General features: G+C 38.9%; 1 protein-coding gene across 7 annotated transcripts in view; it reads left to right on the forward strand.

Annotated features, from left to right (window-relative positions):
* The window catches only part of kank1a (KN motif and ankyrin repeat domains 1a), a 63,314-nt gene that overhangs the window by 39,429 nt on the left and 7,510 nt on the right, over nt 1–16,375 (forward strand). For 3 of the 7 annotated variants that reach the window (XM_077231537.1, XM_077231540.1, XM_077231538.1), the window contains exons 2-4: nt 3,041–3,169; nt 11,559–14,201; nt 15,998–16,150. In XM_077231537.1, the coding sequence (XP_077087652.1) occupies nt 3,133–3,169; nt 11,559–14,201; nt 15,998–16,150 (2,833 nt within the window). In that variant the 5' untranslated portion in view covers nt 3,041–3,132. Of the gene's footprint in view, nt 1–307; nt 742–3,040; nt 3,170–10,288; nt 10,462–11,558; nt 14,202–15,997; nt 16,151–16,375 lie in introns of those variants that run through there. The other 4 variants (XM_077231536.1, XM_077231539.1, XM_077231542.1 and 1 more) reach the window with 4 other exon arrangements.

Below are 16,375 nucleotides of genomic sequence, written 5' to 3' on the forward strand. Positions count from 1 at the left end.
GTTAAAATGTTAACTCACCTCTTTGATTACAGATATCTTAATTTAGCAATGGTGTGTAAAAGATAAAGAAAATACAAGCTCAAAATGAAAAACAGAGTTAATGGCAAGATTCCACTGACATACCTGGAACAAGTTTATGAGAACATCTTTCCTCGGCATTAACAGTAGACTGTTATAATTTCAATGGCATCGGATTCAGACAGGCCATATCACATGTCCAGAGGTGTTGTCTGTGCATTTTTATTTTTCCATTTTGAAAAGACTCACTCATATTCTAATATTCAAGTACAGACTTTGCTAACAGGGTGTTGAGAACAGGGAGTGACAATGAATGAGCAATAAATGATGAAACACGCCTTTCCGTTTCTTTTCGCTATCAGTAAGAAGGATCTACCTGCAGTTACATGTCAATCTGTAACGGGCTGACCCTGTTTGCTAAAACGGCAACCTTGTCGATGCCATTGTGCCAAGAGGACTTAACATTGTAAGAGTGTTTGATGGGACATCTTTTCCTCTACACAGAGAGTCTCTTGTTAATGGTCTGGTCACTGATCTGTTCAACACGGATGGATGCATCCTTTCCTCTTATAGGACCTGTGACATCTGAGATAGTTAGCTAATCTTAGCTGTAATATACACTCCAAGTTGCATAGATGCTTTGACTTATAGGTGACTGCAAGGCCGTAGTAACTTCATTCCCTCTGACTAGATGTTGAAGAAGTTTAAGAATGACTGAACAAGGTAGGTGCACTTTTTAGTCTAATGTCACATCTGCATGCATGCACCTTCGCAGCATGAACAGGAATATATCTAATGTGTGTACACATTTTGGACTGAATCTGAACTGATCCTTGAAGTGTATTTGTCTGTAGAGTTAGTGATCCAAACTGATCTGTATAATTTTTTTTAAATAATAAAGCATTCTGCGTTTAAATATATATTTTAATGTAAGCCATTCATTCATTTTAATGGCAGCATTTTAGCATGTTTTGACAGGCTCAGAGTTGACTTTCAGCCACATATGCATATTTTCATACAATTAACTTGGTACATTTTTGCGTCTTTGTTGAGACAGTTGTTTAGCTTTAAGGAAGATAATCACTCAGTCTACACAGTGTTGAATATGTCTCATTGTTTACAGACTGAAGTGATTTATTGATGAACTCTTTTGCTGTGTTAATGGTGAAAAGGAAAAGCTATCCTTTGTCTTCTATTCATATAAAAAATAAATATCGATACACTTTTTGTCCTGGTGACTGTTGAAAAAGTCATTGCACAACATTTCTTAGTGGATTCCTCAGTTTGGCTGTGAGCTTTGGGTGTGCTGTATGTTTCTGCAAAAACTGAGAAACATGCTGTTGTTGTAATATGCGTGTTTGTGTTTTTTTGTGCGAGATGGAGGAAATTCCTTAACGCGTCCTGTGTTTCGTAATACTCAGGACTGTTCCAATCATTGTTTTTACTAGCTTCCAAAGTCTGTGTTCTTCAGAGAACATGGCAGACCTCCCACTGGTTCCTCTTCCTGCCGTTCTTCCACCAGGGGTTTATGAGACCCACCACTATATCTGCTGCACACAGGCATTTTTTCTTCTGTCTTTGCTTTGCTTAAACAATCCTGATCTGCTGCCTAAACGCTTTATGGTCATACTGAATGCTGAATCCAGCAATACTGAATCTTAGATTTTGATATTACTGATGCTCCTGATGTACCTATGTAAAGATAAATAGCTTCTCCTTCACACAAAAGCAAGTTTTTGTTCTGGCACCAGAATAGTTTGAGACGGTTACAGATGGTGAGCTGGTTGCCCAACATTTCTGATTGGTTGAGTTGCTCCGTCTTTAGTTCATTCCAGTTCCAGTGCTAATTTATAATGCAGTGCAGTTTCATTTCAAATCTCTTACAAGGTGAAGAAGTATGTGACTGCGTTAGGCTGTCAGTCTGTTTCTAATACGATAGCTTTGATGATGACAAAATTTGATCTGTCTCAAAATAATGACATTTTTAGGTGATGTATAAAAATTTTTTAATCTCAGAGGAAAAAAAATGCTACAAAAGCTGTCATTGGTACTCTTTCAAGGGTACCAATATGTACAAAATAGGTACTAATAAATACACTTTAGGTAATGTATACCTTTAAAGTACTAATATGCACCCTTTAGGAGTAAATAAGGTACAAACGTGCACCTTTCTATATGCCCAACATTTGAAGATTAGAAGTCTATTTGTTGTTAAATATTAAATGACCTCAATAAAAGCTCATGTTTTGGTTAAACTGCCCACAAGGTCTTGCAGACAAGCACAAAATTGCAACACTGAGGTGCGTCACTTAAGCCTCACCTATATCAGATCTGAATCCATGATTTGTTTTGTGAACATCACATTGACATTGGATTGTTTGTAGTATGTAAAGGGTTTGAAATTAACTTTTTCACTCACCGGCCATTTTGGCTTCTAAATTTAATTTACCGGCCATTCAGAACCTTAACCTACCCCCAAAAAATAAAATAAAAAATTAACCAGATTAATTTATTTGCACACACACGCACACACACACACACACAACGCGCACACACACACACACACACACACACACACACACACACACACACACACACACACACACACACACACACACACACACACACACACACACACACACACACACACACACACACACACACACACAATCAAGTTTTGGATTTCATACATTCATTTCTTATTCAAACAAAATCCTGTCATCCAGCCATCTCCAGCTTCCTCTTTCATCGTCATCCTTAATATATCATGATGACTCAAGAGTTGAGTATTTGCGCTAAATCTGCGCATATTTGGCATACACGGACTTCACCAGCAAAGTGGGTAAACATAAGGAACACGCCAAATTGGCTAGTATTTGACAGCGTTACCCACCACAGTTGATTTTTACCCGCATTTGGTGGGTTAGCGGGTGTTAATTTCAAACCCTGTATATGTATAATATATGTATTTGTAGTTGTGAATGCTGTGCTATTGTGTCTAACATTTTGTTGTTTTGTTCAGTTTGCAGGTTGCATGGCAAGCTGATTTGATGCATGGCATTTGCATGAGTGCATTCAGGCTCTCTGTGGGATTTCAAAAGAGTGTCTACGGCCATGGCCCAAACCATGCACGTTAATGGCAATGGCTCAGGTAACACCCCTCCCTTTTAATTAGCATGATTGTATGTTCTGTTCGCTAATGAATCATCAGTGTTTATGCCTACAATTATTCTCAGTTAAAACTAAAGTGTGTAATTTCTACAACAGTAGAGTCACCGAATGGAATTGCAAAAATAATACTTGCTGTCAAACAGGTTTCCCCAAACACTCCCCCTTAACAGTCCCACCCCAGACTCACGCTATTGGTTGAGTCAGTGGTTCTTTATTGGGCTGGTTGTTTGCGATAGAAAAGGAGAACGTATTTTAATATCTAAAAATGTACACACTTCAGCTTTAACTTTGCCAAGTGAAGACCCAGGTGTTTGGACAGATATATGAACATGACTGAACATATGCTTGTGAGTTTTGAGACACATTTTTTCTGATTTTTGAGCACTGTTTGAAGATGCATGCCCGCTATGTTTGCACAGTCCTGCGTTTCTTAAACAGGACAGGAGTGTGATTTTCACAGCATTCTGGGAAATATTGCGGGCTCCGAACACTCAACCACAACATCAACTGCACATTCCTTCTAACAATAAAGTGAAAGAGCAACAACTTGAGTAATAAGAACTGTTTTTTCAGTCCCTTTATATTGAGTGATGCAATGGAAATAAATTGAATTAATGGGTTTTGCTCCTTTTTTGCCATGTAGCCAGCGTGTGTTGACAAAAGGTCATTTTAATGGTACTTTAAATGTCAAGTAGGAATGTTTTTGTAGTAGATTAGGGAAATCAGCTTAACTAAACTAACACAGTCAATAGATAGCTTCTTTCTTTATGATATTGTATCTCCTTTTGGCATTTTGGTTGTCTGTGTCAGTAAACCCTCACCTTTGATATTTATAAAATGAAATTCAGGTCAGTAATAGCCTAAAGAAGATTTTGTGTTGTCTTGGACTCTTTCCATATGGCTCTACCAAAGCAAACTAAGGCCAGAGCACTTGGTGTTAAACAAGGCTTTCAAGCTGTGCCCTTTATAAAGTCTAGAGTTCTAGCTGATTAGCATGTCAAGATTGTAAGGGCTAATGGACGTGCTAAATTGTTGGACACCAGTATTACGGGTACCTAAATAAAGACGACCATTGTAACTCAACAGTATTCAAGCGATGTGGTACCTCATTAACCTTTAAACATATTTTCGGTTTCTTTGTGTATTATGTGTTTGCAAAGTCAAGCTTTCATCCTGATCTAGAGTGTAGAAACTTCCAAAGCCGATTGATGTATTGAACATTTAGAAGCGTTTTTATAGCCTGGGATCGGACGTGACTGCTTAAATATTTTGGATCCGCGCATAATTTGAGTACACAAATTCGACATTAGGTGCAGTGTTGAAAACTCAACATTGAAGTTTTGTGGCTTTTAGTCAATGTCTGTTAGCTTTGTGGCCATCTGTGTTGGAAGTTGACGAAATTATCAGATATTTACATTTAAAATGTACATTATTTTTTTGCGCAGCAAAGAAAGTTGTACTCCTCAAGCCATTTCATGTGGTATTTAAGGTTGTATATCAGCTGAATCGCAGTACGTCTGAAAACGTATGCAGTATATGTAATGATGAGTTTAACAGGACTAAGATTCATCCCTTGTATTTGAAACAATTTGAAGCCTATTGTCTAACAATCCCCTGCATGTAATTTACAGCCATTCCTTTAGATATTTTTGATTAATTTACTGCTCTAATATTGGTTGGATTAGCAATAGTCTGGGATTTTCTGCAGGTTTAGTTAATATAAATGATTTAATACTGGATCTTTTCACCATTTCTCTTGGTTGCTCTGTTCTTTTATGGCAGGAGTATTCTTAGAAAAGTTTCTGTATCTGTTCCAGCATTGTTGCTTGTTGCTTGTTTAATGGCTCTGTGTGTTTGTTAGTATGGTCTTGTAGATGACGTGGATTTCTGGGATAATTAAACTGGAAGGCTGACGTGGTTTCCATGGGCCGGGTCAGGAAATACCAGGCCAGAGTGAGAAAAAGGGCCTCTGTTTTCTCGTGTGTGTGTGTGTGTGTGTGTGTTTGAGAAGACTCTGATATGCTCAGACCAGTAATGCTAGCCTGCTACATTCAAACTCCTGTCCTAGTAAGTGGCAAAACAGTATTCAGTGCTCTAGGCATTTAAAGGTAGACTTGAATGAATGGATATTAAGTGTTAAGGATAGTGTTGTAGATACTTGATTACTGATATTCATGTCAATTGTGTTTTGGTACTTTGATTTAAAAAGAAATGTTCAAGAAGGCTGCATTTGTATTTGTTCAGGTTTCAAGCTGCTGCTCTGTTGTAGTTAATGTAGTTAACTAATCTTTTTTGAAAGGGACTCCATTGGATGGTTTTGAACAACAGGTTTTTGTGGAAAACATGTTGTCCTCCAGGCAATATATCACACCCCTGTCCTATACTATAGCATCAGTACAGTAGGTAATGCTGCAACTTGCATTATTGCACTGGACAGTTTGAAGCAAGCTGGTTTTGTAAAGATCTGGAGGCCATTGATATGGGTTTTGAGTTTTTGCAATACGTAAATCTGAAATGCCTGCATAAATGTCCCAGATGCGTGTTTCAAAGATGACCGGGTTAATGACATGATGTGCATATTTTTGTGTCCAAGTGCATTATTTCCTTTTAAAATATTTTGATAAATATTTTGATAAAAAGTGACATGCATCACTTTATTCTATAAAAGCTTTTAAGTTTGAATTCATTTTCAGTACATTCAATGAGTAACTCATCTTAAATCCCCCAAATGTCTGGTGGGGCAACCGCCAATACAAATGAACAGACTAAGAAAACAATTTAAAATGATGTTTGGTTAATAAGAAATTTGAAATAAATTACTATGGCATAATTTTAAGTTTGAAACCTCTCATATCAATTTTATAAATATCAGAAGCTGTTGAGATAATTGAAAAACTTTTGTCTGGGAATATTCTCAAATGTCTGGATGGCACAACTGCAAACATGGCTCTTTTATTATGAATTGATAAAGTTATAACATTATGAAATCATGATATCATGAAAATGCAGCATTCAGAGGACCCCAGTTGATCCTTGTGGCAGAGAGAAAATGTTTGTAGATCCCTCTCAAATACTGATGAAACTTTCAAGTATGTGTAGGTTGGTACACTTTCCATGTCAGGTGGTACAACCAATATAAACGTTGGAAAATACTATTTTATCTCAAAATTCTTTATTGTATTTAAAAATTCTATGTATGAACTTGCTAGCATAGTCAAAAGCTAAAACAGGCATCGAAGTAGAAGCCTGTTCAATGTAAAATTAGTGACTGATCCTATGAAATACAATTTTTTTTATTTAAGATAAATAAATAAAACAACATTTTAGAATAATCTTCGCTTAAATTGATTAAGTTAAAGATGTTTTACATTTTCAATAATTTTTTTCATAATATTTTTTAAGTAATTTTAGATGCCATTATCGTATCAATAAATGAAAATCGGTCACACTTTATATTAAGTGTCTTTACTATTCACTCACATAAAAATGGTTAGGTATGATGTAGCCTACTTGTTTTGCAAAGCACTTGTACTGCTATTTGAGGTGGGATACGGGTAATGTTAGGACTCGTTTGGTGGTATGGGTAAGTTTATGGGTGGTTTAAGGGGTAAACGAAGGGTCAACAATCACAATAAAAGTGTGATAAAATCACAATCAATTACAATGTATCTGAAAGAATGTCGTGATTTTATTTTATTTTTGATCAATTTACTTCAATGGAGTCTGTTGACAAACACTTGTATTTGTATTTTATGTTGTCTGGTGGCTAAACTGATATTCATCAGATGTACCTACCTGTACCAACCATGTAAATACTAAACCCCAGCTAACAGTACTAGGTCAAAGTGAACAAATTGCTGAAATCTAGATTATGAATAGTTATTGTATTGATTGCATTTTCTTGTATTGCATGATTATTTTTCTGTCTTTAAAAAGTAAAATCGGATGCTAAAGATACTAAATACCTGGCCACTAGAATTCAATAATTATAAATGAATATGAATAAAACTCACAACCACAAAATAATAAGTTGTTAGCCACTGCAGACTAAGGGTTACTTTAAGATTTCACTTACACACACACGCACACACACACACACACACACACACACACACACACACACACACACACACACACACACACACACACACACACACACACACACACACACACACACACACATATATATACAAATATTTGTTTGAACCTGACAAAAAAAAAAAAAAAGAGTAAAACAATTAAACACTTTGAAATGTTTCATCCTTATGGTATGTCTACCAGCTGTATTTTCCTGTTGCACATATACTGTGAAAGATAACTTGCATTCCTGACATCCAAATCTCTCAAATTTCCATATAGGTTTTGTGGTTAGCAAAACAAGCTGATTTATGAAGTTTGTTTTTCCTCCCACTTCATAGATGTTGGCATCTGAGGTCAGACTTTCAAATAGGCATATATTTTCATTGCTAAAATTCAGCAGATCTCGTGCCCAAGGTGATTGTGAACTCTGTGAGAGATCCACCGAGATTTCATTGTGTTATATGAGAACTGAAAACATTGTCCTCAGGGGTTTGTAATTGGTAATGAATACTCTCAGGGTTGTTGTACTGAAATAGATCTTAAGAGTAATAGGCAGAACATAAAAGAGGCCAAAAACAAATCAGAACTACAGATTTTAGATAAGAGTCTTGTCAAAATGTTTCTACTACTCGGTTTCTGGTGACAACGTAATGCTGATCGCTCAAATATTTAGCAGTCGTTGTGTTTGGACATTTAGTCAGACAGGATTTGTTGGACACAGACAGTAGATAAGCCATGCCCTTTTAAACTCAAAGATCGTGAGGCACACTTGTACTAATTCTTCTCTGTCCATCTCTTTTTTTGTTTTGTTGTAAAAACAGTGCACAGATCAAGCAGGAAAAATAGCAGGGCTGTCTGTGAACATCTATTTTAAGTTGTTTACATGACACTGTTACATTTGGTCAAAAGTGGATGTCTTGTGAGAATTTAGAAAACTATCTTGTCCATCTGCAATTCCAAGTGAACACACAAAACAATGACATATTTTAGAAATATTCCCATGGGATTCTCCAAACCATTTCCTCTCTACCTTTTTAAACGGTTTAGACAGATTGAACAAATAAATCCTAATGTGGACTTAACACTTTTTTCCTTTATTTTGACAAAATCCATTCCTTTTACAAACCCCATTTACATGGGGCTGTTTCTGCTTATTTTGTCCAGAAATAACTTTGAGACAACAGACGTGCCAAATGATCATGTGTCACGTTTGTTTGTCACCTGTCAGAAACTGTCACTGCCATATCCTTGCTTTTTGGTTTTAGCCAATCACATTTAAGAGTGTGTTCACACTTGTAGTTTGTTTTGCTTGGTTCATTTGGTCATGAACAAATAGTCCTGGTCCGCTTCGCGTTCACATTGGCATTTTAACACTGCACCTAAAGGCACAGGGATACTGTATGTTCACAATCTGATTGGTTGGCTTTTATTACGTATATTTCTAGACCGATCTTATTGAACATCCAAAACAATGCTGTGGACTGAGCTAAATGCTCTCGTTGTATGTTCGTAACCTACATATGATTGTATTTTGACCATCTGAGAACTCGTGAAGAGCTTATAAAATATGTAAAGGAGTCAAAACAGCGACAGGAATCCCTCTGTCACACACCCAAACGAAGATCTGCTGCAGAGAGATGCGGTTCTGATGCTTGTAACAAACTGTGTTGGGGCAACATTGCGGCTATGACGAGAAACAACAGGTATGCTTGAGCATTCTGTCCTTTTTAGGGCAGCACCTTCTGACATCATGTCCCATTTTTGATTTGTTTACATGTCTTTGGTCCGTGTTGCGTTCATATTTCATTCGAACCGCACCAGATTTCGTTTCGAATTAAGCGGACCAAGATCCATCTTTTCAGCGGTCTCGGTCCACTTATTTTAGTGTGCGCCAAGGTTTGGATGACTGCGTTCACACTTATTCAAATGAACTGCACTAACAGAGCAAACGCACCATGGCTTGTTTTAATCGAACCATGGAGTGTGAACACACCCCCGAAAAAACTTGCATCACCTGGCAATTTAATTTTTTCTAATGACAAGGAACTTGTAACCCTAGCCATCACTAAATACAGGAGAGGACTAACATCAGTTTTGAATTTTATACAGGTGGAGTGTGAATATCTTTTTCAATCAAAAATAATTTATTCTGTAAATACTGTCTCAGTTTGGTCTTTAAAAAAAAAAAAAAATTTTTACTTGCTGCCAGCTGGTTGCTGAACTTTAAACCAGTCTAGCTTACACTGTTAAAAGTGCTTTTCAACATAGAGTAAGTTTGCTTCAGTACGTTGCCCGTAGCATAAACTATTTTGATCTGAACATCCTCTAGGCTGTTTTTGTCTGATGGTGGGTAGTGTAATTCTAGACTGCTAAAAGAGAATGTGGGTGGATTATTCTTGGAGCCGTTTCTCACACTGCTTTCATGCGTTTCCCTTGCTTCTCGCTTGTCCATTTATTGTCACAGGTTTTCAACCCCCCTCCCGGTGAGGTCAGCGTTCAGCTGCCTAAGTGTCTGTTCCTCGTACCAGACGAGCCTGGCTCTCTCTCCATGACATTGCTGTTGTGCTCTTGCTATAGTCAGCAAAGCTAGCTGTTGTGCTTAACAAGCTAGCAATTGTTGCTGTGCAAGTACAGTAAAAGAGGTTTTGTTAGTGCTGTTGAAGGATTGTTGCTTGACTAAATAAAGAATAAAGCTTTTTATTTTGGTTGGAGTAGTTAAAAAGTGTCTCTTTTGGTCTAGTAACTTTTGTAAACCTTTATTGTCAATGAAAAAGTCACTATATCTTGGTATTTTTATCTGTAATCCTAAACATATTTCACATTAAGGAGCAGCAAAAGCTTAACTGAACCTTCTATTATGTGTCTGGTGACAAAGACATGCCTGGAAAGAGTGTCTAAAAAGGGACCACTGTTTTAAGGGGTTACAAAGTGTTTAAAGAGCACTTTCAGAGAGGCAAGACAGAAGAAACAGTGTAAGTACTGCATGATTGGTAGAGGCAACTAGCCTATCACAGGCGGCGCAGAGCTGGGCTAAGTTTACACCAATAGTGGAATTTTTCCCCTTATGGAGTGAAGGTTGAGAAAGTGCTCAGTGAGTGAGGGGAGGCAGCCTGCAGCTTGTTCTAGTTATAAAACTATGACGGCTTGTAAGGGAACAGGCGCTGCTGCATGAGGACTGCTGTTTGACTTGGGGTAAGTGACGCTTGAACGATGAGGGATTAGGTTGCCTTAACCTCCCCAAATCTCTTTCAGTTAAACCTATATAGGCAATGTTTGAATGAGTGTTACATGGTCAAGTGAACTTTCATGCATTTTACATATGTCTTTAAAACGTACCAAGAAAATGTTCAATGGTTTGTTGTTTGTACTTAACGCATTGTGTCTGGCTCTCTAAATCATCTGAAAGTGTCTTGGCTTTCAGATAGTTAATCTGTCTAACTGACGACAGGAATTCTCTGTCCGATGTGGAATTTGGACTGTGATATAAGCTCTGTTGATGGATATTCCTTGGCTTCTAGCTGAAAAGAAACCTATTAACATTTTTACCTCTCTGTCAAGGTATTTCTAGTCTGCTATGTAGTGAGTAAGTGAAATGTCTAAAATATTGTCAATTGCGTCAGACCAAATTGATCTTTGGGTAGAAAGAAATATTTGCTCTCCTTGTTTTCCCTTAACACCACCCCCATTTGCCCCCGACTTGCAAATGCTCAGCAAACACATGGAGTTTGTTTTGCCATGAAATTGTGTGGAATACATCTTTACATTTAGTGTTGGAAACCAATAGATGGAAAGTTAAACTTGTTTTTTAGTTAATGGTTTGACTGTTCTTGGAAAAATCTTAGCAATGTATTGTATAAGTGTAAAGTGCTGTTGAAATGACTGACTCACACTGTTATGATTACAGGGCATGACAGTAGTAATCACACCGTTATCACACCTTTGTCCCTGCAACCTTAAGAGTTGGTTTCAAACTTTATAAATATACTTAATGTACCAACTACTCAGACTGAAGAACCATTCTGTTAAAATTTATTTCTGTTTTAGAGTTGTTGGCTGTTTAAATCCTTTTGGGGAATGATGATGATGATGATGTTGTTGTTGTTGTTATAAAGCTAAAAAAAAGTAGTTGTTATAAAGCTAAAAAAACTAGTTATAAAGCTAAAAAAAAGTAGTAATTCAAAAAGTAATTAATTTTACGGACCGATCAAATGTTTTTTTTAAAAATAAATTGTACAATGATTAGATAACTTAACTAATTTCACTCTGTGTTTGTTTTTTCATTTTTGCAGATAAAGATGATGATGAGAAGGACCCTTACTGCTTGGAAACCCCATATGGTTATCAGCTAGACCTGGACTTCCTTAAGTATGTTGATGACATTGAGCGGGGAAACACCATCAAGAAGCTAAACATCCAGAGGAAGCCAAAAGTGGTCAGGTCCGTGCCGCCGCCTCGGAGCAGTTGCAGTGGCCAGACTGAGTGGACTTCAACAGACTCCTTGTCCTCTTCCAACAGTGATGAGAGCAAACAATCATCCGTCTACTTCACACCTCAGAACCAGGTAGCCCCCCCTGGCCATACTGCCCAAGTTCATGAAGCTCCTCAAGCCTTTGTGAACGTCCCTGAGACCAAGCAGCTGCTGCCACCACCTTCTCCCCGCCTTCTTCGCCATAACCCCCAGGTGGAGAAAACACTGATGGAGACTCGAAGGCGACTGGAGCAAGAGCGGCTCCTTATGCAGCCACCAGTCAACGAGCCGCCTCGCAGGCGACTGGCCAGTTTCGGTGGAATGGGCTCTTCCAGTTCCCTGTCCTCTTACAGTGGCTCCTATGGGCCAAGCCAGATTTCACCTAGCTTGCATTCTTTCCAACATAATGGACATCTAGGCAATGGCGAGTACAACCCCTACTTCACATCCTCTATGGGTAGTTCGATCCGCCACAGTCCCCTCAGCTCAGGCATGACCACACCAGTGACCAATGTCAGCCCCCTGCACCTCCAGCACATTCGAGAACAGATGGTAGTGGCTTTAAAGAGACTAAAAGAACTGGAAGAGCAGGTAAAGACCATCCCAATTCTTCAAGTCAAGATATCAGTCTTGCAAGAAGAGAAAAGGCAACTAGTGTCCCAGGTGAAGAACTCCAAGGTAGCGGGGCAGGGTCCATGTGGAGGTTTTAGGAAGCGCTCCTATAGTGTTGGCAGTGCTGATCAGTATGAGCCCCTGACCCAGCTCAGGACAGGCTCTGAACTTCACATTGATGAGATGGAGAACACTGAGCAGAGCACCCAAAGGCTACAAGAGTTTAGGCAATTGACAGCTGAGGTGGAGGCTCTGGAGAGGAACATACAGGATAATGGTGAGGAAATAAAGCACAGCTTACACCAAACAGAGCAAAAATCAAACCAAAACATCCAGCGGGGGAGTCGTAAGAGCAAGTCCATTGGTGTCGGAGCCGATGAGAACATGAATGACGTAGTTGTTTACCGAAGGTCTCCAGGAAAAAGCAGAGATGTGGCTGTTGGAACGGAGCAGGAGGTGAGGAGCACAGGAGTTGGTGTGACTGAAGCCATGCTAGGAATGAGCAGTGAGGTAGAAGCTGAAATTGAGATGCAACACCAGACCATCGAAGCTCTCAAAGAGAAGATCTACAGACTGGAGGTCCAACTTAAGGAGACCACCCACCAAATGGAGATGGGAAAGCTAAAGCTTCAGCTTCAAGTTGCTGGATCGAGAAAAAAAACAGACAAGGGTATGATGGCAAGGCCAGAGATGTACAGCACTTCAGTGGAGGCCAGAGTGTACACAGAGAGCCAAGGTGTGGGCAACCATGTTGAGTTTAATGACGCAAGCACAAATCATGTCCAAAAAATGAATTCAGTAGGCATTACTTGCATACCAGATGCAAGGGATGTTTTGGTGGGTCCAGAGTTACCAATGGAGCAGTGGGTTGTACAAGAACGTGCTAAGGTTCATGATCAGTGTGTCGGCAGACAGGTTGTGATGTGCAACCGAAGTGTGGGAGTGGAATTAAGTGTATGTGAAATAGGGATCAACACTGAGTTAAAGGCCGAAGATTTAGGACTTTCCAAAAGAGAGGCTGAACAAGCCAGAGAGTTCAGGTCTATTGGATGTGGAGATTGTTCAGTGGATGTAATGGTCAGGCCCATCAAGGAGATGGTAACCCAGAGCTCAGCAACAGATGATGCTCACAGAACTGATTTTGGAGTCATGGTCTTACCCATATGTGTTTCACAGTACACAAACACAGAAATCGAGACAATAGCCAAGTTAACCAATACAGACAATGTCATTCTTACTGATTCCTGCACTAATACACAACCATACTCAAAAGACAAACATGTAAGCACTGTACCAGTGGAGACTCGTACAATAGCCATTGGGGATGGTCTTGTAAAAGATGTGCCGGCCACATTGAAAACGCGCTCAGTTTCAGTAGGTACTACAGCATCTGAGGAGGTTATGCTTGATATGTCAGCATCTTGCAAAACAAAAGATGCTGGGGTTGGCCACATGAGCATACATGAAAACTTCTTAGTCGGTCAGAAGACAAGGAACATTGCCTGTGGCCCCTCTCAGTCTCCTGCCCCAACCCAAGTTAAGAGTATGCCTGTGGGATCAATGCCATCAGCAGGACCCATCCAGTCACAGGCTGGGGCAGGTGTTGGACTTGATCACTACATAGAGAGAGTGCAGAAGCTCTTGCAGGAACAGCAGATGTTGCTTGCTCAGAACTACAGTGAATTGGCAGATGCATTCGACCCACCTCAACAATCCCAGTTTAGCTCCATCAACAGTGAGCTAGTTACTACACTATCATCCATCAATTCAGTTATGAAATATGGAAGTGTTGAGGAACTCTGCAATGTGGACCTTCTAAGGCAACAGGAGAAATCAGACCACACCGTGAAAGGTTAGCTGCAGTTTACTTGAACCCTTTATGGTCAATGTTTAAAGGGTAAGTTCACCCAAAAATAAAAATGATGTCATTAATGACTCACCCTCATTTCGCTCCAAGCCCGTAAGACCTCAGTTCATCTTCAGAACACAGTTTAAGATATTTTAGATTTAGTCCGAGAGCTTTCTGTCCTTCCATTGAAAATGTATGTACGGTATACTGTCCTTGTCCAGAAAGGAAATAAAGACATCATCAAAGTAGTCCATGTGACATCAGTGGGTTAGTTAGAATGTTTTGAAGCATCGGAAACACATTTTGGTCCAAAAATAACAAAAACTAGGACTTTATTCAGCATTGTATTGTCTTCCGGTTCTGTTGTGGATCCGCGTTCAGTGATGCTGCTGACGTGTGTCTGGTGCGCCCGAGCTTCGTTTACAGTCTGAGGGAGACGCACGCTGGAAACAAAACAATCTTCACAAACATGTCTAAGGATTTCCACACAGACGAAGACTTGCATTTTTTTGCCCAGCCATATTTATTTGAACCCGAATACACGGACGCACCAGATACACACCAGCAGCGTCTTACGTCAGCAGCGTCACTGCGGACTCGTGAACGCGGATCCACACCAGAACCGGAAGACAATACAATGCTGAATAAAGTCATAGTTATTGTTATTTTTGGACCAAAATGTATTTCCGATGCTTCAAAACATTCTAACTAACCCACTGATGTCACATGGACTACTTTGATGATGTCTTTATTTCCTTTCTGGACAAGGACAGTATACCATTCATACATTTTCAATGGAGGGACAGAAGGCTCTCGGACTAAATCTAAAATATCTTAAACTGTGTTCTGCAGATGAACGGAGGTCTTACGGGCTTGGAGCGACATGAGGGTGAGTCATTAATGACATCATTTTCATTTTTGGGTGAACTAACCCTTTAAGGATCTATGCTGATTTTTTAAAAAGCTCTTTTTTTGCATATTGCAATGACCTCATTAATTTGGTCTTGTTTTACTGGGGAACTGTGGTGAGAACTTTATTTTAATGATCATAATGATAAATATTTCACTGTCCCTTCTTTACTTTTGAAGAATATCAAAAGATTATTTAAGTATGTACACAAGTACTGTTTTTATTTCCAGGAATGAAGGCTTAAAAATGGTAGGAATCTAAAAGTTCTTAGTCCAGCCGTCTTGTATTTCTCTCTAATCTTTTATTTAGAAATACCAGCATTTTAGCATGAATTTTTATGGAATGCTCTGAAGTTATAAATAACAATTCCTTCTACTCTGTAGAGAAGGGGAAAGCGAGAATGAAGGAGAGAATTTTTACATGCGCATCAGAGTATTATGGCCAATGGATCAGTCAAAATTGCTGCCAAGATTTAGTGTTTCCATGTCGGCTGTGATAAGATTTGGCTCTAGATTAAGCAGGAGATGCATTCAGGTATTCTCCATATCATACATTATTTTGCTGAAATGTTTTTATTACATTGTTACATTTGGTGCATGCCAACAAAAGACCATCTGATATCTAAACCTGAAGAATATCTTGAGTCTTAAATGCAGATTCATACAATAACCATTGCACATTGCTCTGTGAGATAATCAGTAAGAACAGCATTCTGTGACGCTTCTATGTGACCTTGAGATGTCCTTTTCATGCAATTCTGTTTTGGCGGGAGCTAGATTATAATGTCTTCTTGGGCGTATAATTTGAGAGCGAGCAATTTATGTACAGAAATATATTCCTGTTCCTCATGTCTGTCTTTTTTCTGTCTCTTCTTGTTCTATTTATCCAGAAACGCAGATGGTCAATGCAGTCCATTCCCACTCAAGTAGTGTGAGAACAGAGGTCACACGGATAGAAAATGTCTATACTGACGACTCGCATGAACAGAGTACAGCCACACAGAAAAGCCGCATGGACCAGCAAATGTCAACAGCATTGCATGGTACTGTATGCCCAGTTCTGTCACCAAACAAAAGACATATTTGTAAATATTTTTGCAGTTATAGTCAGTTGTAGTTGATAATCAGTGTGTTGTTTTTAAGTACTATAAGACTGCGAGTAACCATTATAAAAGAAGCCACTTCTTCATGTTGAACTCCCCTTGATGGGTGTTTTTTTTCATGAAGCCACCCTTGTGTGACTGTCTTAAGAGAGCATGTAACAGATT

The sequence above is a fragment of the Siphateles boraxobius genome, unplaced genomic scaffold (genome assembly GCF_051911475.1).
Source record: "Siphateles boraxobius isolate OS27281-9 unplaced genomic scaffold, OSU_SipBor_1 16, whole genome shotgun sequence".
Lineage (NCBI taxonomy): Eukaryota > Metazoa > Chordata > Actinopteri > Cypriniformes > Leuciscidae > Siphateles > Siphateles boraxobius.